The sequence below is a fragment of the Narcine bancroftii genome, chromosome 6 (genome assembly GCF_036971445.1).
Source record: "Narcine bancroftii isolate sNarBan1 chromosome 6, sNarBan1.hap1, whole genome shotgun sequence".
NCBI lineage: Eukaryota > Metazoa > Chordata > Chondrichthyes > Torpediniformes > Narcinidae > Narcine > Narcine bancroftii.
In genome coordinates, this window is record NC_091474.1 from 123,333,179 (window position 1) to 123,359,665 (window position 26,487).

General features: G+C 41.5%; 1 protein-coding gene across 10 annotated transcripts in view; it reads left to right on the forward strand.

Annotated features, from left to right (window-relative positions):
- fbxo16 (F-box protein 16) overlaps positions 1-26,487 on the forward strand; it is a 164,146-nt gene that overhangs the window by 73,383 nt on the left and 64,276 nt on the right. Inside the window, exon 10 of one of the 10 annotated variants that reach the window (XM_069885925.1) lies at positions 6,016-6,075. The exons of the other annotated variants lie outside the window; for them this stretch is intronic. Coding sequence (XP_069742026.1) covers positions 6,016-6,060 — 45 coding nt within the window. The 3' untranslated portion in view covers positions 6,061-6,075. Of the gene's footprint in view, positions 1-6,015; positions 6,076-26,487 lie in introns of those variants that run through there. 10 annotated transcript variants of the gene reach the window in all.

Below are 26,487 nucleotides of genomic sequence, written 5' to 3' on the forward strand. Positions count from 1 at the left end.
GTTAACTTTCAGGATATCCTGCACAAGTACTCCCAAGCCCCTTTGCACCTCCAAATTTTGAATTATCTTCCCATCCAAATAATAACATCCTCCTCACTACATGCTCCTCCACCTATTTTCATATCATCTGCAAACTAAACCAGAAACCCATTTATTCTGCAATTCAAATCATTAACATACAACATAAAACAAAGTGGAACCCAACACTAACACTTGCAGTACATCACTGGTAACCAGAATAGGATCCCTTTATTCACACTCTCTGTTTCCTGCTAATCAGTCAATGGTCTACCCATGCTAGTGTCTTTCCTGTTATTTTATGGGCTCTCATCTTGTTTTTTTTTTAAATATTTTATTTAAAATTCCATACATGCAGTAGCTACAGTTATTATAATACTACAGATAGGAAAAAAACCAAATCGATTATATACATGATGGTTTTCACTCCACTCCAAAAGCCCCTCCTTCCCACTCAACCACTCCCCTCAAAGAAACAATGTACAAACTGAAAAAATAAAACTTTATAGGTATTTTAAAAAAAGAAAAAGAGAAAGAAAATAAATCTTTGGATTGTTGAAAAGGATGTTTACAGAGGAGAATCCCACAGATCTAGAAGGATATCATTACAAATTTAATCCCATTATTTGGGGGTATGGGCATCAAATTTGTAAAAACATGGGAATTTATTCATTAAATTATAAGTGATTGTTTGTTTGTAAAGGAATACAACTTTGAATTTCAGCATGCCAGTTTGGCATAGTCAAAAATTTATCTGATTTCCAAGTAATTGCAATACATTTCCTTGCTACTGCTAATGCTGATTTAACAAATTTCAGTTGATAAATTGATAATTTCAATTTAGGACTTGTACCTTCAATATTTCCTAATAAAAATAAATCAGGACATTGTGGAAAAAGCAATTTCTGTAACTTGTTCCAAAAAGCTGCCCAAAAGGATCTCATATTGGGACAAGACAATTGAATGTATACACTCCACCTAAAACATTGATCTGATAAATCTTATTTCAATCTATTCAATTTCTGTGGTGTAAGATATAACTGATGTAAAAATATTATATTGAATTTTTTTTTAAAAAAGAAAATCTGTATCTTATATTACATTGTTTTTCCATTGCTCAAATTACATTATTTTTTGAATATTTTATTTAAATTCATGTATTAATATCTAAATACAGGATTGTCTTTCATTAAAATCTAAACAATAATACATAGTATTTTATGCCCCAACCCTTCCCAGACCCTCCCCCAAAATAATAACCCCCAAAAAGTTTAAAAAAAAGAAATATAGAAAAGGATTCAAAATAGAAAAGTAAGGAAAAATGCATCTCTTTACTAAAATTACAATCAATTTTATCAAATTTTGCCTCTACAATACACCAAGGAATTGATAAGGTTTTGAATTTTAAGGAGATAATTTCATAATGTGATACCTACAGTATGTAGAAATGGACACTAAATTTTTAAGAAATTATCATATTTATTCCTTAAATTATATGTGATTTTTTTTTCAAGAGGTACACAAGTACGCATTTCCATTCTCAAATTTGAATCTATCCATTCCCAAATTTGAATCTGATTTCCATGACACTGCTATGCACTTTCTTACAACTGCCAGTGCAATTTTCACAAATTCTTTTGAAACATATTAAATGTTAATTCTGGCCTAATCCTGATATATTACCCTATAGGAAAAGCATTAGATCTTGAGGAAATTTAACTTTAGTAACCTGTTGTAAAAATATTGCTAAATCCATTGAAAAAGGTCTCAATTTTGAACATGACCAATCAAATGACATTAATTGACCAGTTTCATAGCAATCTTCAACATTAACAATCCCTTTATGAAACCATTTATTCAAGAACTGATCATCTCTTAAAAAAGCTAAAAGAGGGTTAATCAATGACATTTTAGGTGATATAGACCCTCTACCAATATCATGATTTATTCCAAACATTAAGCAAATGTTTCAATTATGTTTTTTATTCAACAACAACCAATGAATTTGATTCCCACTTGTATATAAATTCTTCTGCTTTCTTCTCTCCTATTTTATTCAGTTCTATATTAACCCATGCCAATTTTTTTCATTAAAAAAAAGAAGCGAGAAATCTCATCTGTGTCGCTTGATAATAATTTCTATAATTAGGAAGCTATAAACCTCCCAATTTGTATTTTCACATTACCTTCTCAACAGAAACTCTTGCCATTTTACCGATCCAAAGAAATTTCCTTTCTAATTTATTTAATTCTTGAAAATTTTGTGGTATTAAAATAGGTAACATCTGGAAAAAATATTGTATCCTTGGAAATTATATTCATCTTTATACAATTCATCCTTCCAACTAAAGTTATAGGTAAATATATCCTTTTTTGTTTAAATCTTCCTTGATCTTTTAAATAAAGATAAATAATTCAATTTATATAAATTCTTCAAATTACTATCCATACTCATTCCTAAATATTTAATACCTTCTTTTGGCCATCTAAACTGCATACAATGCAGACAATGAGTATAATTACCTACAGTTAATGGCATAATTTCATTTTTATCCTGATTTTTTTTTTATATAACCTCAGGGTCAATCAAATATATTAAAACATCATCCGCAAATAAATTAATTTTATGTTCCTCTTGACTCACCCTAAAGCCCTTAATTTGTAAATCAGAGTGAATTACCTGGGCAAGTGGTTCTGTAGCTAAAATAAATAAGGCTGGTGATAAAGGACAACCTTGTGTGCTTGATCTCATAAATTTAAATGGCACAGACACTTTTCCATTTGTTACTACTTTAGCTTTGGGGCTATTATATAATGCTATAATTCAATTTTAAAATTTGATACCAATCTAAACTTTTCAAAAACTTTAAACAAAAAATCTCACTCTAATCTATCAAACACATTTTCTGCATCTAAAGCTATTGCAACAATCAAACCACCTCTTTTGTGCACTAAATGAATTCTACTAAGCAATCTAGCTACATTTTATGAAGATTGTCTTTTTTTTAACAAACCCTGTCTGATCCATATTCATTTAATTAGGTAGCAAGTCATTCATTCTATTTGCTAAAGTTTTTGCTTCTATTTCATAATCTACATTTAATAATAAAATAAGACTATAGAATGAAGGTTTTAGAGGGACTTTTATAGGAATCGCAGTAATTACTGTCATCGAGAATGATTCTGGAAGAGTATGAGTTTGTGAAGCCTGATCATAGTATGTGCATAAATATAGGAATTAGTAAATCCTTAAATTCTTTATCAAATTCAGATGGAAAAACCATCTTCTCTTGGAGATTTATTACTTTATAATGAGCTCATTGCTTTTCCTCCTTCTGCTTCAGTAAATGGAGCATTAAGTTAATTTTGTTCTTCTAGACTTAGCCAAGGCAATATTATCTGTGATAGATAATTAGCTTTGTCTCCTAAAGACTCAGAAGTATATAATTTCATATAGAAATTTCTAAAAGATTGTTATTTCTTGAGGTTTATATGTAATTACATTAATATATATTTAATTGCATTAATTATTCTTGAATTCTGTTCCACTTTTAATTGCCAAGCTAATACTTTATGCAATCTCTCACCTAATTCATAATATCTTGTCTCAGTCTAATAATAGCTTTATCAGTTTTATGTTTGTAATGTATTAAAATGAAACTTTTTATTGAAACACACTTTTGAAGATCCTTTTCTGAAACTGTAATTTCTTTTTCTAATTTATCTACTTCTCTCATATAATCCTTTTTAATTTTAGATGTGAAACTTATAATTTGACTTTGTAGAAATGCCTTTAAAGTGCCCCATAAAATAAATCTATCATTTACCAGGTTCAAATTTGTATCACAAATGTCTGAATATGGGTTTGAACAAAGTCACAAAAATGCTTCCTTTTCAACAATAAAGAATTTTATCTCCATCTATATATCGACTTCTCCTTATCAAGCATTTCTAAAGTTATTAACAAAGGTGAATTATATTATAGTCCACTTCAAAAATTCTAGGTTGTACTTGAACTGAATCCAAAAATAGATTAATTCTAGAATAAGAGTCAAACCTACTAGAATAAAGTAAATAGTCCTTCTCCCTAGGGCAAATTCTACTCCATACATAATTGAATTCAAATCTCTCATCAAACCCAGTGTAGCTTTAGTAGTTTTCATTCTCATCATTACTCAAGTAGACCTATCCAACAATGGATCTAAGCAAAAATTAAAATCCCCTCCTTTTAAAATATTTTCATGTGCATTTGCTAAATTTTAAAAAGTATCTTGAATAAATTTCTTGTCATCAATATTCAGAGCATGCAGATTCAAAAATGTTCATATTTCTGAAAATATTTTACAATGTACTGTTGCATATCTCCCTGCAGGGTCTGTAACAATATTTTTAACTTTAATTGGAAGGTTTTTTTTAATCAAAATTGCCACCCATCTATCTTGGGTAAACTTGTACCTCTCATTTTGTTCGTTTTAGATTGGTCACAGTGCTTGAGCTACCGAAAGAAAATAGACACACGCACCGAGAGCAGTTCAGTTTATACAAGGCTTTATTACTAAATCTAAAGCTGAATTCACACTACAATATGCAAGCCCTTCCCAATTATACTTATCAATGCCTGGACTGGTCCCAACTGCCAAAGCGAGGTAACGACTGCACACTTGTAGTAGGTTGTCAGGGCGCCGGTAGCAGCTTCTCCACCTCCCCTGACCGGGACGTTGGCTGGACTCCAGAAGTTCTTCTTCTTGCTGAGAGATGTTGCCACCTCTCGGAGAGTCTCAAACTTCAGCAGCGGGACCATGGCTTATATTACCCAAAAACTGCTTACCCAAGCACCTATTCCCAGCACAGCAAGAAAGATAAGCGAGCAAGCTAGCATGCTAGGCTTCTAACGAATAACATAATTTTCAGCTTATCACTTTGAATGCAATGGTTAATTTTGCATCAAGGCTAGGCCTCTGACAGTCTGTGACCAAAACAAGCAGGAAGATTAAATGTTCTTGGTACACAGATGACCTTTCTTCAGATAACAGCATCTCTGGCCCCTTGGTGGAATTTAGCTTATGTCTGCTGATTCTAAAACACAAGCAGGTTCTCAGCCTTGCAGAACCCAGAGCAGCAAGTTTAAAAAACAGGTTAGAATCTTCCATTACATTCCACCCCTTGGTCACAGGCTGTCAGACACGAGACTTGACAAGCATAAGAGTACAAAAAGAGCGTAAAAGAGAAATTAAAACTACAATAATCACAAAAACAAGTAATAATGTGAGCAACCAATGGAGAATAGTGTGGTCCAACCCCCTAAATCAGGGGTGTCAAACTCAAATTCACGGAGGGCCAAAATTAAAAACTTGGACTAAGTCGAGGGCCGAACTAAATATTTATTGAAAATTTTCAACAACATCTGCATGTTTTCTCTTCTTTCAACATATGTAATGTTAAACTTTAGGATATAACTTTAGGAGGATAATGTTACAGGTCAGGAGTAGGTAGCTCAAGTTCACCCTTTGCTTGACCTGAGGGAAACATATTTGGTCCCTGTGGAGATGTAGTCAGCATTCACAGGCTGTGTCCATTTTGGCCTGCATCAGGACTCAGCATTTCCTACTCACTCCTCAGGCTCCAGGCCTCTATTCACCCTCGACCCACCATCCCTCTACCTGACGAGTCCTTTACCCAACCTCTACTCACCCCTCACTCCACTCGCTCTGCCTCTACCCACCCCATCCTCCCCTCAACCTGTTCCTCCCTCTACCCGTCTCTCACCCTCTAATCACCCCTCCCCTACTCGCCCTGCCCCTCCCCTTTTACCTCTTCCCTATCCACCCCTCCTTCTACTCATCCCTCCCTCTAACTGCCCCTCGCACCACCATAACTTCCCCTGCCCATTACGCCTCACCTACACCCTCTGCCCACCCCTGCTTACCCACCTACTCAGGCCCAGCGCTCTGCCGATCAGCCTTTGCGGACAGCCACCATCTCTCTCTTCATGTGCAGGGCCGAACCAGCCGTCCCTGGGGTCCGCGCGGGTGCAAGCACTGAAGGCCGTGGTGACCGGGAGAAGTGCACTTGCGCTGTGGAAGGGCCGTCCGGTGCCAGTTGCGCGGGGCTCGCACTGCTCGGGGGCCGTGCGCAGCCTGCCATGCCCGTCGCGCCGACAGGAAATCACAGGCGCTCGCCAATCCGCCGCACCGCTCAACAGGTGGGAGAAGTGACTGGTTGTGCGGGGAGCCTTCCAACCGGCTTGCCGGCTGATGACATCGACAGACTTCTCGTGTTACAATTTCTCGTGTTACAATGGGGAAGGATGTGCAATGAAGGGGGAGGATAGTGGGGGTGACATTACCAAAAAATGGCATCGGCTCTCGCTGCATGGCGGGCCACCTCTAATACATTTTTGAAATGATCTTGCGGGCCAAATATAATTATATCGCGGGCCAAATTTGGCCCGCGGGCCAGAGTTTGACATGTGTGCCCTAAATGTACCAGCAAACCATGAAAAAGAATTCCAACCAAGGCTCACATTATCCTTGTTGGCCACAATACCCACACACTGGAGCTCACGAACAGATTTTGAAAGATGCTGAACAATAACATATTTATATAAGCTGCACTTGAGGTGGGTGACCGAGGACTTGGTGTAATGCATCGGACCGTGTCTCCCACGGGCAATTCCCTCGGAACGTCCTCGTTATTATAAATCCAACTGTTGGCACCAAAGCAGCTGTTAAGCCAGATCACCAGGAGCGTAAAACGGAAAACCTGGAACAAAGAAGCCTGACACATCACTCACGATACCACAAGCGTTCAGTGTTTAAACAGACTAAATCATCCTGTCCCTCAATAGCTACCCACCGAGTGTTACCCTGGGCAGGTGTCACTATTTCTCCTTTTACAGGAGGACCACTACCTGGTGGTGCCACCCATACCTTTTGTCCAGCATTCTCTAGTTCAGGAGTGGGGGGCAATGACTGTTTTTCCTCTGGAATAGGCTGTAGTTCAGAAGCGTGAAGAAGTCGGTGGAAAGGTGTACCTCCTTTTAAAGGGCGATGATTCAAATTGTCGACTGCCTGCTGCAGCACATGACACCACCCCTTCAGGGTTCCCAGTGGTGTTAACAAACGAATTTGTTCCTTCAGTAAGCCATTCATTCGTTCAACTAACCCGTCAGCCTGTGGGTAATAAGGAATATGGTGGACCCATAAAATACTGTTGTCAGCTGCCCAATCACAGATTGCCTTCCCGGAGAAGTGCGAGCCATTATCAGACTGAATCTCCTCTGGAACGTCATAATGAGAAATTAAATGATTTAGTCCTTGGATAGTGCTAGCTTGGTCAGCCGTCTTGTTGGGAAAGGCAAAAATCAGGCCCGAAAAGGTGTCAACCATTACTAGGACGTAACGTTTACCCATACAGTCTGGCATAGGGCCTATGTAATCAATTTGCCAAACCGCAGCTGGGTGAGCACCCCGTTTTATTCGGCCATGCGGACCAGGAGGAACAGCACGGGACTTCACAAGCTGACATTCTGGACATGTACGCACGACCATGCGGACATCATCCTGATAGATGGGTAAAGCATGTGTATGGGCCCACATAGCTGATCCCTTCTCCCCCAAATGACCACTCTGTTCATGTGCCCATCGAGCCAGGGGGACGGTATCAGCGCGGCTGATAGTGGCAAGCTGATCTGCTACTGCATTATGTCGTGCCATGTTAGTCGCCACATTGGTATGGGCATCAACGTGATATACGGTTATCTCACGGTGGTGGGAAGCATCCCATAACAGCTACCACATCTGTTTGCCCCACACTGGGCGGTCATGTATCATCCAGTCATTCTTTTGCCAATCAGGTATCCATACCACAAGTCCATTAGCCACAGCCCAGGAATCAGTAAACAGGCAAAGAGGGTGATCATGGGGATCTAGTGGTAAAGTGACTGCCTTCAACTCAGCATACTGACTGGAGCCACCATCACCCTCCTTTGATAAGTGAGTTCCTGACTTGGGATGGTAAGCCACTGCCTTCCACTTTTGCTTTCCTTGCACCCACTGGCTGCTACCATGAGTAAACCAGGCATCCTCTTGTTCTGCTGGAGTGAGCAAATCATAAGGTTTACCCCACTGAACTGGTGAAGGGGGTAAAGGAGGGGGAAAGGCGGGTTCAACATCCTCATGATGAGACGGAAGATCAGCCACCTGTTCGTGTATGCGGCCCACCCCTTCAGGCCCTCTGGTTGCACGACTCTGAATATACCACTTCCATTTAACAATAGAAGACTGCTACGCCCGCCCGATCTTTAGATTAGCATCATTAGCGAGAACCCAATTTATTATTGGAAGTGCAGGTCGCAATTGAACATCTGCATCACCTGTCATTCTTTCAGTCTCCAGCAGGGCCCAGTAACAGGCTAGTAACTGTTGTTCAAAAGCAGAATAACGAGTGGCAGCCTCAGGCATGGTATGTGACCAGAATCCCAGCGGGACTCGGCGACCCTCTTGTTTCTGCCAGAGGCTCCAGCAGGCCACATCATCAGTAATGGAGACCTGTAGTTCGTAGGGGGTATCTGGGATGTGGGGAGCAATCGGCAGGGCCTGAAGAATAGCCTGCTTGGCGGACTGCAACGCCTTTTCCTGATCGTCACGCCATACAAAGTCTGTTTTCTTTCTGGTAACCTTATACAGAGGACGTAAAAGCAATGCCAAGTGTGGAATATGGCGTCGCCAATATCCCAATAACCCCAGGAAACGCTGGGTCTCTTTTTTGTTAGTAGGAGTGGCCAAGTCTGCGATTTTATTGCGAACTTTATCGGGAACCACTTGTTCTCCAGCATGCCACTGAATTCCAAGGAAAATAACTGTCTGGGACGGGCCCTGTACCTTGGCGAGATTAATGGCCCACCCTCTTTGCATCAGGGTATCTTGGACACTCTCCAAACCTTCCTGTACCATCTCTTCTGTGGCCCCTTGGATCATCACATCATCAATATAATGGTGAATTGAGAGGGAAGGCGATACTGGCACTGTCTCCAGTCACGGGCAATTAGGCTGTGACAAATGGTGGGAGAGTGTACATAACCCTGAAGGAGGCGAGTGAAGATATACTGGCGCCCCTTCCAGGTAAAGGCAAACTGATCCTGTGAGTCCTCAGTTATAAGAATACTGAAGAAGGCGTTAGCAAGATCAATGACAGCATACCATGTTCCTGAGTTCCCAGTAGCAATGTTTTCAATAAGGGTAACAATGTCCAGAACTGCTGAAGCAAGTGGTGGGGCATGTTTGGTTAAAAAACGATAATCAACTGTCATTCACCAGGAGCCGTCCGGCTTCTGGACCGGCCAAACAGGGCTATTAAAGGGCGACGTTGCGGGCCTCACTACCCCTTCTTCTTGCAAAGCATCGATGGTGGCACTAATCTCTTCTTGCCCTCCAGGGAGGTGATATTGTGGAATGCACACTGGTTTCATGGGGGGTGGCACCATCACAGGATCCCACTTAGCCTGACCCACTACTATTTTTTTTTGTAATAGTCCGAATTCCAAATGCAAATCCCCCTTGGCTAGTATTAAGGGCTGTACCGGCCAACATATTAATACCCAAGATACACTCGTCAGTAGCAGCCACCAGGGCATGTAACCAGATAGGGGAAGGGCTATCACCCACCGTGGCACGGACTTTTATTTCCTTTGCCAGGGTGACCGCTCCTCCCAACCCCTCTATTCGAAAGGTCGGTCCAGTACAGAGGTCGGGGTTACCCAGAATCACCGAGTGCTCCGTACCTGTATCGACCAAGGCCAAATATTGGTGGTCATTACCCCCACCCCAATGGATTGTTAATGGTATGTAGGGCCGTGGGTCCCTGTGTATCCGCCGTATCTCAATGGAGTAGACACGGGAGCCCTGCCCACACCTTCATGCTTTAGTAGGGTTCGGGGGCATTCAGGCCCACATGCCACTATTATCCATAAGAGCCTTGTTAACCATTTGTTGTACCTCATCACGGGTAACTGGAGCAGGAGAAGCTTGCTCGATAGAAGCAGCAGGGGGAGCAGAGGGCACAGCCGGGCCAGGAGGACTCAGCAGCTGGGGATGATGTTCCCCTGCTTTTCTCTTATAAAGGACCGCAGTAGGTTTCCCATCAATATCACTTTTAGGTACGCCTAACTTTAACAAGGTTAGAAAAGGGTCCTTTCTTGACGGTCCCTTGTTAGCAGCAGCCCCTCTCTTTTCATCCTGCTTGTCTGATGTAACCTGGGCTGAACATGAGTGGATTTTACCTCCCAATTCTAATTCTCGAAGCCCAGATAAGGCATGCACTGCCTCAGACACAGGGTACCCAATTAGTGGACTAGTTACGGACAGAACCAGTCCCCGTGTAGTGGGTTGGGCGAAACGAACCAATCTGGTATGCTTTCCAGCCATGAATATCTCTTCATCAGGGCTCCTCCCATGTACCCACAGCCTCAAACGCCCTGCATACAAGGCAGAGGCCAGGGCCTGTTGACGAATTACTGCTATACCCTCCTCTGGGGTTCTCCAATTGTTCTGCAAATGTAAATCCCAATCTACTGGTGAAGGGTATACTCGTAGCAGGGCATCCCCTAGAGTAGTAAGTAAGTAATCCATCTCTCTGTGATAGTACAGATCTATCACCAATGTATATAGTGTATATAGTTACAGTATCTAGACTGTGCTTACAGCGATTGGCTGAGAGCTAAGCCACGCCTACTGTCTGGGCCTTAAAGGGTTGTGTCCCTAGCCAGGTCGGATGATTCCGGACTGGTCGGCCACCTGTGAAAAGCTCCTGTCTTTTGCTAATAAAAGCCTTGGTTTGGATCAACAAGTCTTTGATTCTTTCGACGAGCTCTACAATTTTATTAGCAAAAAGAAAAAAGAATTTTTTTTGAAAGGGATGGAGCGCCTGACTCGGCCAGAAAAACGACATCGACCCACAGTCAGCTACAGCCTTCAAAGTCTTTAAGTTCTGGCTGCTGAACTTTGAAAACTTCCTGAGATTCATTCAGGTAGAGGAGGATAACTAGCGTCTAACAGCATTGCTGTCTATGGTGTCCTTGAGAGTCTACGAGAACAGCCAGGATGAGACCACTTACACCGCAGCCATAAAGGTACTGAAAGAACTGTACGATCAACCGGTGAACAGAGTTCATGCCCGGTTCATGCTTGCGTCGAGGAAGCAACAGCCCGGTAAGTCCAGCAGGGCATATTTACAAGTATTAAAGGCGTTGGGCAAGGACTGTAACTGTGTGGACAAAACTGCTGCCGAGATCACAAACGATCTCGTCCGGGATGCCTATGTGGCCGGGCTCCGATCGAACGAAGTGAGGCTGCGCTTGCTCGAGCAAGGGGTAGAAAAACTAGAGGACGTGGCCCGGATTGCGATCACAATGGAGGATGCAGCCTTAAAGTCCACCGAATTCTCTAGGGACTGGACCCCTCGTTCTGATGTGAGTAGAGTGCCCTTCTACCCTACCACCCCCCGAGATACTGACGGCCTGTCGGCTGCTGCTACACTGCCCCCTGCGAACCCAAAATTTTATTTCTGCGGGAGGGACAAGCACAGCAGGTCCCAGTGCCCAGCAAGAAAAGCCAGGTGCCAGAAGTGCCTTAAAAATGGCCACTTTGCTGCAGTCTGTAGGTCTAAAATGGCCACCGGCAAACACAGTGCCTCGTGTGAAGCCCAATCGCCACTATCCCATTCAAACTCTTCTTCCCCAGAGCTCTCGTCCAATGAGAGCGAGGGTTCCTCTGCACGGCAACGCTTGACGTCACGGAGACGCCGAACCCGGAAGGGGCAGCCCACCCTCGCAACCATGGTGTTGGCCCGCCTCTCGACCCCGTGCGGAACACTCGACCCGGCCTCGGTCACGAATGTGGCAACCGCTGCTGCAGCCGCCGCCGCAGCCACCCCCGGGGCCAACGCTACTACTGCTGCTGCTGCCCGCACCCGTCTGCCGCTGCCTACGCCACCGCCGATGCGGCCACCACGACCGACTGGGGACCCGCTGCGGCCAACCAGGTACTCACCCTAGCGTCCATCGCTGACGACCGCTGGGGCCCAACCGTCGCACCTGACGAGCCCGCTGGCGACACCACTCCAGCGACCCCAATCCCGGCACCACGGCGGTCATGCCGGATGGTCAGACCCCCTGACCGCTACAGTCCTTAACCTACCCCTTCCTTTCATTCTCTCCATCGTTTTTTTTTCCAGGGTCAGTTCTCCAAGAAGGGGTGAATGTGATAGTACAGATCTATCACCAATATATATAGTGTATATAGCTACAGTATCTAGACTGTGCTTACAGTGATTGGCTGAGAGCTAAGCCACGCCTACTGTCTGGGCCTTAAAGGGTTGTGTCCCTCGCCAGGTCAGATCATTCCAGACTGGTCGGCCACCTGTGAAGAGCTCCTGTCTTTTGCTAATAAAAGCCTTGGTTTGGATCAACAAGTCTTTGATTCTTTCGACGAGCTCTACACTCTCTCCCTCTACCCCACAGCTCAGCAGTGACCCTGATATCAGTAGACAATGTTCCTAATCCTAACAATTCCTCAGGGGTTAAAAATACATTACCCCCTCCTTGTTCCCAGACACGCAGGAGCCAGGCTGCCAGAGTTTCTCCTGCCTTTTGCCTAAATCAATCTCCAATGGCAGCCACCTCTTTTACAGAGAAGTCACGTATCATTGACTGTTTCCGACCCCTGTTCCCACTTTGGCCCACAGGGCCCTCCACCCAGTCTAGGGGAGGAGGTCGAGGCCATCCTGTAGAGGGAGTGGGTCATAGAGCATAAGCAGGGGTTTGGGTATTTTCCCCTGGGTCCACGTGGGAGACTGGGGTATCTATCCCTTCAATCTCTACCCTTACATCATCCCCCCTTCTGTCTGTTTGGGAAATCTGCTGCCTTATAGGGTGGGCGTGAACAGCAGGTGGAGAGGGTAGTATGTTAGACACATGCTGAGGAGAATCTGCATTATTACCATTGTCATTCCAGATATTCCCATCCCAATCCTCAATTACATCAGGATCATCACCATTCCTTATCAAATACAATATGGATCTAGTTCTACTCCATGCCTTTCCTTATCTGCATAGAGCTCCTGCCGGAGTTTAATATTACGGCAGATCGTTTGGACATACTTATCTTCCCATTCCTTGGCTTTGTCCTGACTGGTGCGAACAATCTCACTCATCATGGAACAGCATTGTTGCATGGCTTCTAGCTCCTTCTCTAATTGCTTTCTCTTGCGCTGAGATTCTACTTCTCTTTGAACTGATTCTGCTTCACACTGAACGGAGTGGCGTAAGGCTGTGGCCAGCAACCCAAAACCATTAGTCAGCATCCCCTTTTCATCAGGAAATTTACTTTCTCGAAGGAGAGTGGAAACCCGCTCTCCCAGAGGTGCACTTGATGGGTCTAACTTCTCATCCCAACTAATGGGTGGTCCCAGCAAAGACGGTATTGGCCAACATGCCAAACCCATCGTCTTTGGAAGTCCATCCTAGAATCAAGAACTGCTCAGGGCTTACCTCTTTCTTTCGGAGAAACATCTTGAGACCAATCCTGCTCGCAGCGCCAATTGTCTTGGGTAAACTTATACCTCTCATTTTGTTCGTTTTAGATTGGTCACAGTGCTTGAGCTACCGAAAGAAAATAGACACACACACCGAGAGCAGTTCAGTTTATACAAGGCTTTATTACTAAATCTAAAGCTGAATTCACACTACAATATGCAAGACCTTCCCAATTATACTTATCAATGCCTGGACTGGTCCCAACTGCCAAAGCGAGGCAACGACTGCACACTTGTAGTAGGTTGTCAGGGCGCCAGTAGCAGCTTCTCCACCTCCCCTGACCGGGACGTTGACTGGACTCCAGAAGTTCTTCGTCTTGCTGAGAGATGTTGCCTCCTCTCGGAGAGTCTCAAACTTCAGCAGCGGGACCATGGCTTATATTACCCAAAAACTGCTTACCCAAGCACCTATTCCCAGCACAGCAAGAAAGATAAGCAAGCTAGCATGCTAGGCTATTAACGAATAACATAATTTTCAGCTTATCACTTTGAATACAATGGTTTATTTTGCATCAAGGCTAGGCCTCTGACAGTCTGTGACCAAAACAAGCAGGAAGATTAAATGTTCTTGGTACACAGATGTCCTTTCTTCAGATAACAGCATCTCTGGCCCCTTGATAGAATTTAGCTTATGTCTGCTGATTCTAAAACACAAGCAGGTTCTCAGCCTTGCAGAACCCAGAGCTGCAAGTTTAAAAAAACAGGTTAGAATCTTCCATTACACCATCTTGGTTTAGAATTAAATGAAGATGGCATTACATATCCCACCAAATCCCTTTTTAATTTCAAATGTTCTTTTTTGGTAAGATGTGCTTCTTGAAGAAAAGCTACATCAACTCCCAATTTCTTAATATATGTTAGCACACTCTTTCTTTTTATTTACCCATTTACCTCATTAACATTCAAATTTACAAACTTAATCACCTTACTCATCTTAGCCAAATATTGTCAATCCCTCTCCCTCACCTCTTCCTGCAAGTCTCCTCCAAATTAAATAAAAATCTATGTATCCGAATGCACCGCTTCTAGTCATCCAAGAAAAGAAAAAGACAAAAGTACAAAAATAGTTTTAAAATTCATGCCTATAACAATATAAGAAAAATCCTTCCCAATAAGTGTTGTCCAGTACAACGCTAATTCCCTCCACTTTATGGGTTGTGACCGAGGTCACAAATATACACATAATCCCACAGAAGTCAACACCTCCCACTCCCTCCAACTCCCTTGGTGCATTCAATATATAAGCTTTAATCACAGATAATAGAAATTAATGAATTAATTTGTTAACCATAATTAAAATAGCAACCGGAAATCAAAGTGAAAAAGGACATAAAAGAAATAATATTTCTTCAATTTAGTGCATCCCGATTATGAAATTAAAGTAAAAAGAAAGAGTATAGTTCATTACAACAAGTCCATAGTGGTTGCTAAAGGCTGAGCTTCAGGAAGACTCTGAGTGTATTCTTCCATTTGAGAAAAATTTGTAAACATTCTGTTCTGTTATCCTGGAACAAAGATCTTCAAAGTCACAGGGTATCAAGGGACAAATTTGTAACCTTTATCAGAAAGAATTTTCTTAGCTGAATTAAATTCTTTTCTTCTTCTCAACAAATCTTCACTCAAATCAGGGTAGAATAAGATTCTATCCCCTTCCCATAACAAAGGACCTTGTTGTTCCTTCTATCCTTTCACAGCAAGACTTAGAACTTGCTCTCTGTCTTATAGCACAGAAACTTTATTAATATAGATTGTGCTTTTTGATTAGGGAGAGGTTTTGGTCTCAGAACCCTATGTGCTCTTTCATATTCTCAAAGTTCTCCCAATACTTTAGGAATCCAATCTTGAAAGAAGAGAATTGTGTCTGAACCTTCTTTTCCTTCTGAAAGGCCTACTATTTTGATATTATTTCTTCTACTAAAATTTCTCCAAAATATCCACTTTAATCAGAAAGCTTTTCATTTACTGTAATTAAACCAGTAGTTGTATTTCCACATTAGAGACCCTGTATTCAACATGTACATTATCCTGTACTCTAGTAATTGTTTCTTCTATTTTCTCTAATTTCTTCTTCATTTTATTTACAACATACAACACTTTATTAGTTTCTTCTTTCATTCCTTTAATTTCAGCCTTGACACCCTTTCTCTCATTTCCCTTTTCATTGCTTTAATCTGCTGCATTATCATTATGGATAACTCTTCTGTCTTAGTCTGTGGATTAAATTTAATTTCTTCCATTACCTCCTCTTCTTGTATCCCTCTTCCTCTTCTTCCTCATCTTCAGCTGATGGACCTCCTCTGGAAACCGATTCTTCCTCCTACGGTGCCGAAGTGGAGTTCCCTGACTTTTCTATAGACAGTTGCTGCTCTCCCAGTAATGCCTTGGGCTTCATTGTGCTGAGCATGCATGATTTCTCATGCATGCATGATTTAGTTCCAGGTTCCTCACAACACCATCTCTCCGCAGTAGCTGCTGGGAGAGGTCCCCTCCAAGGACTCACCAGATTGGGAGGTGGAACGAACTCCAGCTCAATGCTTTGTCATCAGGTAGGCCTCAGATCTTTTTTTCTTCTTCTCTTCCCTTCGGGTTCCTGAGGTCATTGCATTTAATTTTTCTTTTTTTTTGGAGGCATCAAAGAAGTAAAGTAAGAAAGTTTAAAAGCACATTAAAGATATTTTTAAGATTAAAACAGTACTTATTCAAAACTTATTAAACTAATTTCCAATGGAGTCAGGAGCCTACGTGTCGATCTTATTGTATCACATGATGTCCCCTGGCTCTCATCTTGTTAAGTAGCCTCGTGTGTGGCACTTTGTCAAAGGCCTCTTTTAAGTCCAAATATACAACATCCACTGCATCTCCTTTGTAAAACCTGCTTGTGGTTACCTCAAAAGAATTGTAGGAGGTTTGTCAAACGAGATTTTCCCTTCAGGAAACCATGCTGACTTTGGAATATCTTGCTATGCACTACCCTAGTACTCCATTACCTCATCCTTGATAATTGACTCTTAGCAACTTCCTGACAGATGTACCTGACAGGTCTATAATTTTCTTTCTGCTGTCTCCCTCCCTCCCTCCCTTTTTATGCAGCAGAGTGACCTTTGCAATTTTACACTCCTCTAGAACCATGCCAAAAACCATTGATTCTTAAAAGATCATTACTAGTGCCTCCACAATCTCCACAATTTTGAGAACTTGTGGGTGCATTCTGCCTGGTCTAGTAAACCATTTAGTTACCCAAGCACCTTCTCTCTGATGACTTCCACAATGAAGATTGATGCAAAATACTTATTTAGTTCCTCTGCCATCTCCTTGTTTCCCTTTATAATTTCTACAGCCCCATTTTCTATTGGTCCTATATCTACTCTTGACTCTTTTAATATACTTAGAAAGCTTTTAGTACCCTTTTTGATATTACTAGCCTCCTTTCAAAGTTAATCTTTTCCTTCCTAATGACATTTTTAGTTACCTTCTGTGTATTTTTAAAAGCTTCCCAGTCCTCTATCTTCCCATTATTTTTGCTTCCATGTTTGCCCTTTATTTTGCCTTCACTCTAGCTCTGACTTGTCAGCATTAGTTATGGCATTTTTCCTTTCAAATATTTTTTTCTTTCTTGGAATATACCTGTCCTGCACTTATTTCTCACAGAAACTCCAGCCATTGTTGCTCTGCCATCCTCCATGCTCGTGTGCCTTTCTAATGAACTTTTGCCAGTTCTCTCTCTTACCTCTGCAGTCCCCTTTGTTCGATTGGTCTACTGACACCTCTGATTTTAGTTTCCTCTCAAACTGCAGAGCGCATTCTGTCTTATTATGACTGCCTCCAAAGGGTTCCCTTATCTTCATGTCTTTTATCATCTCTGGTTCATTACACAAGAATTGCCTATTCCCAGGTCGGCTCAGCCATAGGTTGTTCTAAGAAGCTATCTTGTAGGCATTCTACAATTTCTCTTCCTTGACATCCAGTCCCAACTTGGTTTTCCCAATCTACTTGCATGTTAAAATCCCCCATGACTACTATAACATTGCCCTTCTGATGTGCCAGTTCTTTTTGCCATTGTAATTCATTGACAACATCCTGGCTACTGTTTGGAGCTCTGTATTTTACTGCCAACAGTGTCGTTATACCCTTAATCAACCCACAATGATTTTATCCTGTCACCTCTTTCTAATGATTGAATATTATTCCTTACCAACAGAGCCACGCTACTCTCTCTGTGCACCTGCCAGTCTTTTTGATACACTCTGTATTCTTGGACATTCATCTCCTAATGACATCCATCCTTTAGCCATCATAACTCCATGATGGCCACAACATCATACCTTGTAGCTGTTACTGCAAGATCATCTACTTTATTCTTATACTGCATGCATTTAAATACACATCCTTAAATCCTGGATATGTCACTTTTTTTACTCTGTCTTTGTTGTATTGCAACTCATCACCATGGCTGCAATTTTGTAGTCCTTTTACATGGACCCCCTACTAGACGTCACTACTTGTTTGCCAACTGCCTCTTCCACTGTCTCATCACTTTGGTTTCAACCTCCTTCCAATTTATTTTAAGACCCTCTCCACAGTATTAGCAAACCACCGTACCAGGATATTGGTTTCCCTCCAGTTCAAGTGCAACCTGTCCCTCTTGTTCAGGTCACCCCTTCCCCACAAAAGGTTTCAATGATCTAAGAACTTGAAACCCTGCCTCCTGCACTATATCATCAGCTTCTCATTTGTCTGTGCTTTCCTCCTGTTCTGCCCTTCCCTAGTTCATGGCACTGGGAGTAATCCCTGCTTTTCATCTCTTTCCAAATTCCCTAAACTTACTTTTCAGAACCTCTATCCCACTCCTGCCAATGTCATTAGTACCGATATGTACCATAACATCTGGCTGCTTACTCTCCTCTTTAAAAATTTTCTGCAATCACTCAGAGACATTCTGGGTCCAAGCGCTTGAGAGGCAAAACACTATTCTGAAGTCTCTTACTGTCACAGAATCACCGATCCGTTGCCCTGACTATCAAGTCCCCAATGACTATCACTCTGCCTGGCTTCCCCCTTCCTCGCCCAGCAGTATCAAAAGGGGTATACTTGTTGCTGAGGGGAATGGCCACATGGGTGCTCATCATTGACTGTGTATTCCTTTTCCCTCTCCTAACAGTCACCTGTCTCTTGATTCTTGCATTTTACTGTTTCCTTATAGCCTCTGTCTATCACACCCTCTGCTTCCCAAATGTTCCGAAGTTCATCATGTTCCAGTTCCCTAACACAGACTATAAAGAGCAACAGCTGGATGCACCTCTTGCAGGTGTAGTCACCAGGGACTCATGCTGTCCCAGATTTTCCACATCCTGCAATTGGAGCATGCCACAGGCCTAGCTTCCATCTCTATTACCTTCTCTGGGTTACTATGAAAAGATCTTGCTTGACCTTACCTGTAGCACGTCCTCAGCCTCTGCTTGCTAAAGCCTCTCAAGCCAAAGCCTCTAACTCCCCACTCCTACACTGTACCACTCTGCTTGTGCTTCCCTTCTTTGTTTTTGACTCTATCTGTAGCATAATTGCTGCTCCACTTCCCTCTTAAACTTTCCTGAAACAAAGTAGAGCTTCCAACACTCACCAGTTCCCCACTGCTGGCTCTGCTCCACTCTGCTTGCCTTTTAAACTCCCCTGAAACTGCTGGCATACAGTTCACCTAAATTCAGGGAAGTCACCAGAAAAGCAAGTTCTGTTTCACCCATTACCAATATCACTGCTTATGTCTACCTCAAATGAATTTTTCTGTCTTGGACATCCTTACTTTTTGTCTGCCTTGAGTCAGGCAGAAAACAATTTTGTGTAATATTACTTGTTCTGTCTGATTACATGACAGTAAATAAATCTTGAATCTTAAATTGCGATTGGTTTTAGCTTAAACATTTAAATTGCCACAAATATCAATTGCTAGACCTTTGATGGATGTAGCTTTGAAATTCCACCAACTTTATGTGGAGATATGCTTCTGATTTCTCAATAGCACAGTCCTATCATCTTCTGGATTACACGCTATTGGAAAGTGTTTATTCATCCTATGACTGGTGGTCCAGAAAGCTAGGCTTTCTATTGGCTATTGATGGAAATATTTTTTTTTATGTGGATTTAAGTAAATCAGTGGTGGATAGAAGAAAACAATTCAATCCAGTGAAGGCAATTCTTTGGAAGAAAGACTATAAGTTTACTTTTAGATATCCAGCTACATGAATGAGTGACCTAAGTTATTTATGGATGAAGAAGAAGCATGAAGGTTTGTAGAATCACTTTCTACTATTAAGGAAGAGCAGCAAAAATTGTTGAGTTTAAGTCCTCAGCGAGAAATTCAAGGAGAGGTACTACAGGTCCAAATTACACCAAAGAAAGTTGTACCGAAGCAGATTGCAAGCTGTCAAAAGGAGTTTCAGTTGGAGCTGGAATCTCAAATGGATACATTTTTAATTGATGATGATCAAGTTAATGTGGACCTTGAAGTGGCAGGTGACTTATTATTTCCTCATGTGTAATTAATTAATTCTTCCTCTGGAGGGTGTGGGGGGGGGGGGTGTTGGATGTTCTTCCTTGCTTGTTTAAACTATTACGTGCCATATCGTGGCAGGAGCCACGACCCGTATGATGGATTGAAATAGTGCTGTTACATTTTTATTCAGCACTTTTTGGTGTTTTTTAATAGTTATTTAAGTATTAATTTTCTTGTTTGGTTATTCATGGATTTTTATTTTTTTAATCCTTTTTCTTTTTTAAGGGACAGAGAATCACACAGGAGTTAGTTTGGGTCTATAAAGAGACCTGGGAGAATGAGATTGGAAGAGATTTTGATTTGGGTTAATGGATGATAAAAAAAATATTTTTTTTAGTTTTAATGTTAACTGGCTAAATAGTGCAATTAAAAGGAAAGAAGATTAAATTGTATAAAAAGATGAAGGTTGATATTGCATTTTTATAAGAAACATTCAGAAAAATAACATTCTAAATTAAAAAGGAATTGGGTGGGCCAATTTATTGCTTCATGTTTTAATTCTAAAGCAAGAGGAGTGGCTATATTAAATTTTAAAAATTACCAGTAAAAAAATTTTTTGATACCATAATGGATCCTGTGGAGATATGTTTTGATTAATTGTCAGATATATTCTGAAATGTGGGCACATTTCAGAAATATGAATATTTATGTACTAAACGTAGATGTTGAAGATTTTATAAAGAATACTTTTTTACTCTTAGTGGAAGCACAGGAAAGGGTTTTAAAATTTACAAGATATCAATTGTTGTCTTGATATCCATTATTGGATAAATCAACTAAAATGGTAATAAGAGCTAAAGCGGGGGGGGGGGGGGGAGGGGGGGGGTGTGGGATTTAGAGGAGGTTTTTCTTTTTTTTTGTTTTTATATATATACACACACACACACACACACACACACACACACACACACACACACACACACACACACACACACACATATATATATATATATATATATATATATAATACCACATATCTGGATTAAGTTTGAAATATTGTAATATCTTTGTTAAGTGGTTTTATATTAAATTTTTTAAAAATTTTAAATTCACGTGATTAAAGTGCACATTCCAGATTTTATTCAAGGTTATTTGTATACATTTTTGTTTGACCATGTAGAAATCACAACATTTTTTTAATAGATCGTTCCCCTATTTTTGGACATGATTATGCTTGGGTTGGTTTTATTAGGTATTTGTGATTCCTCAAGTACGTTTAATTGCATCATTGGTGCAGGTATAAGAGAGCTAGGCTTGTTTTGAAGCTTTTGATCACCTTTGGGGTCTGTAGTTGTACAATGAAAATTAAAGAAGCCATTATGAGGCTAAAAAAACAAGAATAAAACAGTAAGAGACATTGATCAAACCTTAGGAAAATGAAAATCAATTGTTTGGAACATCATTAAGAAGAAAGAGCGTATTGGTAAGCTTAGTAATCACAAAGGGATGGGTGGGCCAAGGAAGATCTCCACTGCTGATGACAGAAGAATTTTCATTATAATGAAGACAAATCACCAATGATCTTTCCAACAAATCAGAGGCAGGCGGGAGGTATGGATGTGTCAGTGGCTACTCTCTGCAGAAGACCTCATGAACAGAAATACAGAGACATGAGTTAGCCACAGAAACAGAATGGCCAGATTACAGTTTTCCAATAAATATTTAAAAGAGGCTGTAGAATTCTGGAAAAATTGTGGATGGATGAGATCAAGATTAACCTGTATCAGAGTGATGACAAAGGCAAAGTGTGGAGGCATAAAAGGGCTGCCCAAAATTCAAAGCATGCCACCTCATCTATGAAAGAGTCTACTGATGGGAACCGTGGCTGATGAAACAGGTCAGACTACAAGTCAAGAGGAAAAGGAAGCATACATTAGATACAGGAAACAGGAAACAAAAAGGGCTCATGAGAAGAATGTGGTAGCCAGGAAGGAGCTTGAGAAAGGACTTGGGAGAGCTCAAAAGGGTGTAAAGGTTAAAACTGTGTGGTTTTTGATTCTTAGTTAATTTTGTGCTTGTCTCTTTAAGAGAACTATTGTTTGTAGTATTGCCTTAGTGACTATGATGTAATATGTTGTAATATCTGCCCAGACTAATGAATGATTTGCTTGTTACTCATCAATATGTGAAGGAAGTGTGAGCACGAGAAATTTTTCTTTGAACTTTTTTCTCTTTAAATACCGTTTTATATCTTTTAAAAGTTTGTGTATTTCTTTAAAAGTTTTATATCTCCATTATACAGTAAATACTTTGTTATTCATCATTAATGAAAGTCTTAATGCGCATCTATGCAAAATGTTTATACATTTTATCAACAAATTAAAACTACATAAAATAGCAGTCACAGAGTTGGATCTGTTGGATTAATGAGAATGAAATTTGAAATATCACAGCTTATGCTTTGGAAAGTGTCATCTATGGGGGGCATAAGAAGGCCTTGGCCTGTAGAATTAAGGAAAACCTCAAGGCATTCTATGCATATGTGAAGAACAGAAGGATGATGAGAATGAAGATGGGGCCGCTTAAGGATAAGGGAGGCCACATGTGCCTGGAGGAAAAGGAAGTTGGGAGGTCCTAAATTAATACTTTGTGTTAGTATTCACAAGAGAAAATGACCTTGATCATGGTGAGGTCAAAATTGAACAAACCTGTGTGCTGAACAATGTGGAGATTAAGGAAGAGGAAGTATGGATAAAAATTTGGCTTGTAGAAAGAAAGCAGAAAGTAGTAGTTGAAGGAAATTATTCTGCCTGGAGGTTGGTGACTAGTGGAGTTCTGCAGGGATCTGTTCTAGGGCCCCTGCTCTCTGTGATTTTTATAAATGATCTGGATGAAGAGGAGGAAGGATGGGTCAGTAAGTTTGCGGATGACACGAAGGTTAGAGGAATCATGGAAGAAGCTGAAGGTTGTTGAAGATTACAAGGGGATATAGACAGGATGCAGAGTTGGGCAGAAAAGTGGCAGACTATTTCAATCTGGATAAGTGTGAAGTGATGCCTTTTGAAAGGACTAACTAGAAGGCTGAGTACAGGTTAATGATTACTTAAGAGTGTGGATGAACAGAGGGACCTTGGGTTGCAAATCCACACATCCTTTCAGGTCGCCACACAGATTGTTAGGATAGTTAAGAAGGCCTATTGGATGCTGGGATTTATTAATAGCAATTCAAGAGTAGAGATGTTATGTTACAATTCTACAAATCTTTGGTAAGACCACACTTAGGATATTAGGTTCAGTTCTGGTCACCTCATCATAGGAAGGATGTGGAAGCTGTGGAGAGGGTGCAGAGGAGATTTACCAGGATGTTCTCTGGACTGGGAAACGTCTTATGAGGCAAGGTTAAGGGAGCTGTGACTTTTCACTTTTGAACGTAGAAGGATAAGAGAAGACTTGATAGAGGTCTGTAAGATTGAGGGGCAGAGATAGGATGGACAGCCAGAACCTATTTCCTAGGACAGGATCAGCAAATACCAGAGGACATGTATACAAAGTTAAAGGAGGGAAGTTTAGGGGAGACATTAGGGGTAAGTTTTTTTTTACACAGAGAGTTGTGGGTGCCTGGAATTCTGTGGCGTTGAAACATTAGGGGCATTTAAGAGACTCTTAAATAAACACATGCATGAAATAAAAATAGAGGGTTATGGGGTAGATAGGGTTTAGGACGTCTTTTAAAGGAAGGAATGTTAGAACAACATTGAGGGCTGAATGGCCTGCACTGTACTGTTTTGTTGTATGCTCTATGGAACATAGTGGTGGATTATGGCCTGGACATGTATGGCTGCCACAGGTACTGGTGCACTTATCTTCATTGCTGATAGCAGTAGCAAAATGAAGGTGTATAGAAACACTTTACCTGCTCAAGTTCAAGCAAATGCCTTCAAACCTATTGGACTGTGCTTCATTCTGCAGCAAGACAATAATCCCAAACATACTGCTAAAGCTACAAAAGAGTTTATGAAAGCTAAAAACTGGAAAATTATTAAATGGACAAGTCAGTCATCTGATCTAAATCCAATTGAGCATGCCTTTCTTATGCTGAAGAGAAAACTTAAAGAGACAAGGCCCCAAAATAAGCAGGAGCTGAAGATGGCTGCAGTAGAGGCCTGACAGAGTATCACCAAAGATACTCAGCACCAGTTGATGTCAATGAATCACAGATTTCAAGCAGTCATTGCATGCAAGGGATATGCCACAAAGTACTAAACATTACCTCTTTAATATACATACCATTGCTCTGTCCCAAATATTTTGGTTTCCTGAATTGAGTGTTGTAATTTCTACATGGTCAAATCAAAATGTATACACAAGTTTGAATAAGAGTGGCACGGTTGGCGTAGTAGTTAGCACGACACATTTATAGAGCCAGCCATCAGGACAGGGGTTAGAGTCCCGCACTGTATGTAAGGAATTTGTATAATCTACCCGTCTGCGTGGGTTTTCTCTGGGGGCTCCAATTTCCACCCACTGTTCAAAATATACAGGGGGGAGGGGAATGTAAGTTGATTAGGTGTAAATTGGGCGACACGGGATCATGGGCCAAAATGGCCTGTTACCTTGCTGTATGTCTAAATATAAAATTTTAAATGTAAAAAATTTAAATTTTTTATCTGGAATATGCACTTTAATCACATGAGAATTGTTTGGTTACATATTTAAACCTGTGGAGCACAGGGGCATATGAAGAAAAAATGTGTTTGCCCTCAACATTATGGAGGGTACTGTAGATTGGAGCACAGGAAAAGAAAGGTGAGAATTGATGAGGAGAGGGGATTCATCTGCGAATGCAGAGCTGGAGGAAAGAAGACAGAGGGAAAAGGAGAGAGAGAGAGAGGACGAGAGGAAAGGAGAAATGGGGATCGGGGGGGGGCTAACAAAAACCGGAGAAGTTGATGTTAATACCATCTGGGTGGACGGTACCCAGATAGAAGATGTGGTGCAAATCCTCCATTTCCAGGTGTTCTCAGTTTGAAAGTGTATGAGACAATGGACAGTGTCCTGGGAAAACTTGTACCTCTCACTTTGTTCGTTTTAGATTGGTCACAGTGTTTGAGCTACCAAAAGAAAATAGACACACACGCCGAGAGCACTTCAGTGTATACAAATCTTTATTACAAATTCTAAAGCTGATATCAAACTACAATATGCAAGCCCTTCCCAATTATACTTATCAACAAATTCGTCCCAACTGCCGAAGCGAGGCAAAGACCGCACATTTGTAGTAGGTTGTCGGGGCGCCGGTAGCAGCTTCTCCATCTCCCCCGACCGGGACGTTGACTGGACTCTAGAAGTTCTTCTTCTTGCTGAGAGATGTTTCCACCTCTCGGAGAGTCTCAAACTTCAGCAGCGGGACCATGGCTTATATTACCCAAAAACTGCTTACCCAAGCACCTATTCCCAGCACAGAAAGAAAGATAAGCAAGCAAGCTAGCATGCCTAGGCTTCTATCGAATAACATAATTTTCAGCTTATCACTTTGAATACAATGGTTTATTTTGCAGTGCTCACTGAAGCGATCTCCCCATCTACATCCGGCTTCAATATAGAGGAAATCACAATAGGATCACTGGATACAGTGGATGACCCCTGCAGATTCACAAGTGAAGTGTTTGTTCACTTGGAAGGACTGTTTTAGGCCCCGAATTGTGCTTACAGAGCATGCGTGCGCACAAGTGTAGCACTTACTGAGGTCACAGGGGTAGATTGTTGGGGAGACATGAGGGAGTGGACCCTGTGAAAGGCAGGGAGGGAAGAAGAGGGGAAGATGTGTATGGTGATGGTAGGTGATGGAAATGATGGAGGATGATATGTTGGATGTGGAGACCAGTTGAGTGGTAGTTGGGGCAAGGGGAAACGTTCTTTTGGACTTGGGAGTGAAGCAGGCCAGGGTAAATTTGCGGACAATGGAGGATATATGGGTGAGGGACGAGTTGATGGTAGAAGAGAAGTAGCTATACCTTTTGAAGAAGGAGGACATCTTGGATAATCTGGCGCTGCCAGACTAAGACACCTGCAAATTGTAGGAGCAATTTGTTCCACCTAGGCACCCTCCAACCTTCCAACCTGATGGTATTAACATCAACTTCATTTTCTGTTAGCCCCCCATATTCTATTTCTACTTTCCCCCCCCTCACTCTCTCCCTTTCCCTCCATCTCCAGTTCTGTATCCAGAGAACCACCCCTTCCCTGATCAATTTTCACTTTTCCTGTCCAATTATCACCCTTTGCCTGTTGGTCTGTGCTCCTCCTCTGCTCTTTCCTTCCTTCTCCCCAGCCTTTTAATTTTGATGCCTGATTCTTTTTACTCATACCTTGAAGGAGGATTCTGGTCCGAA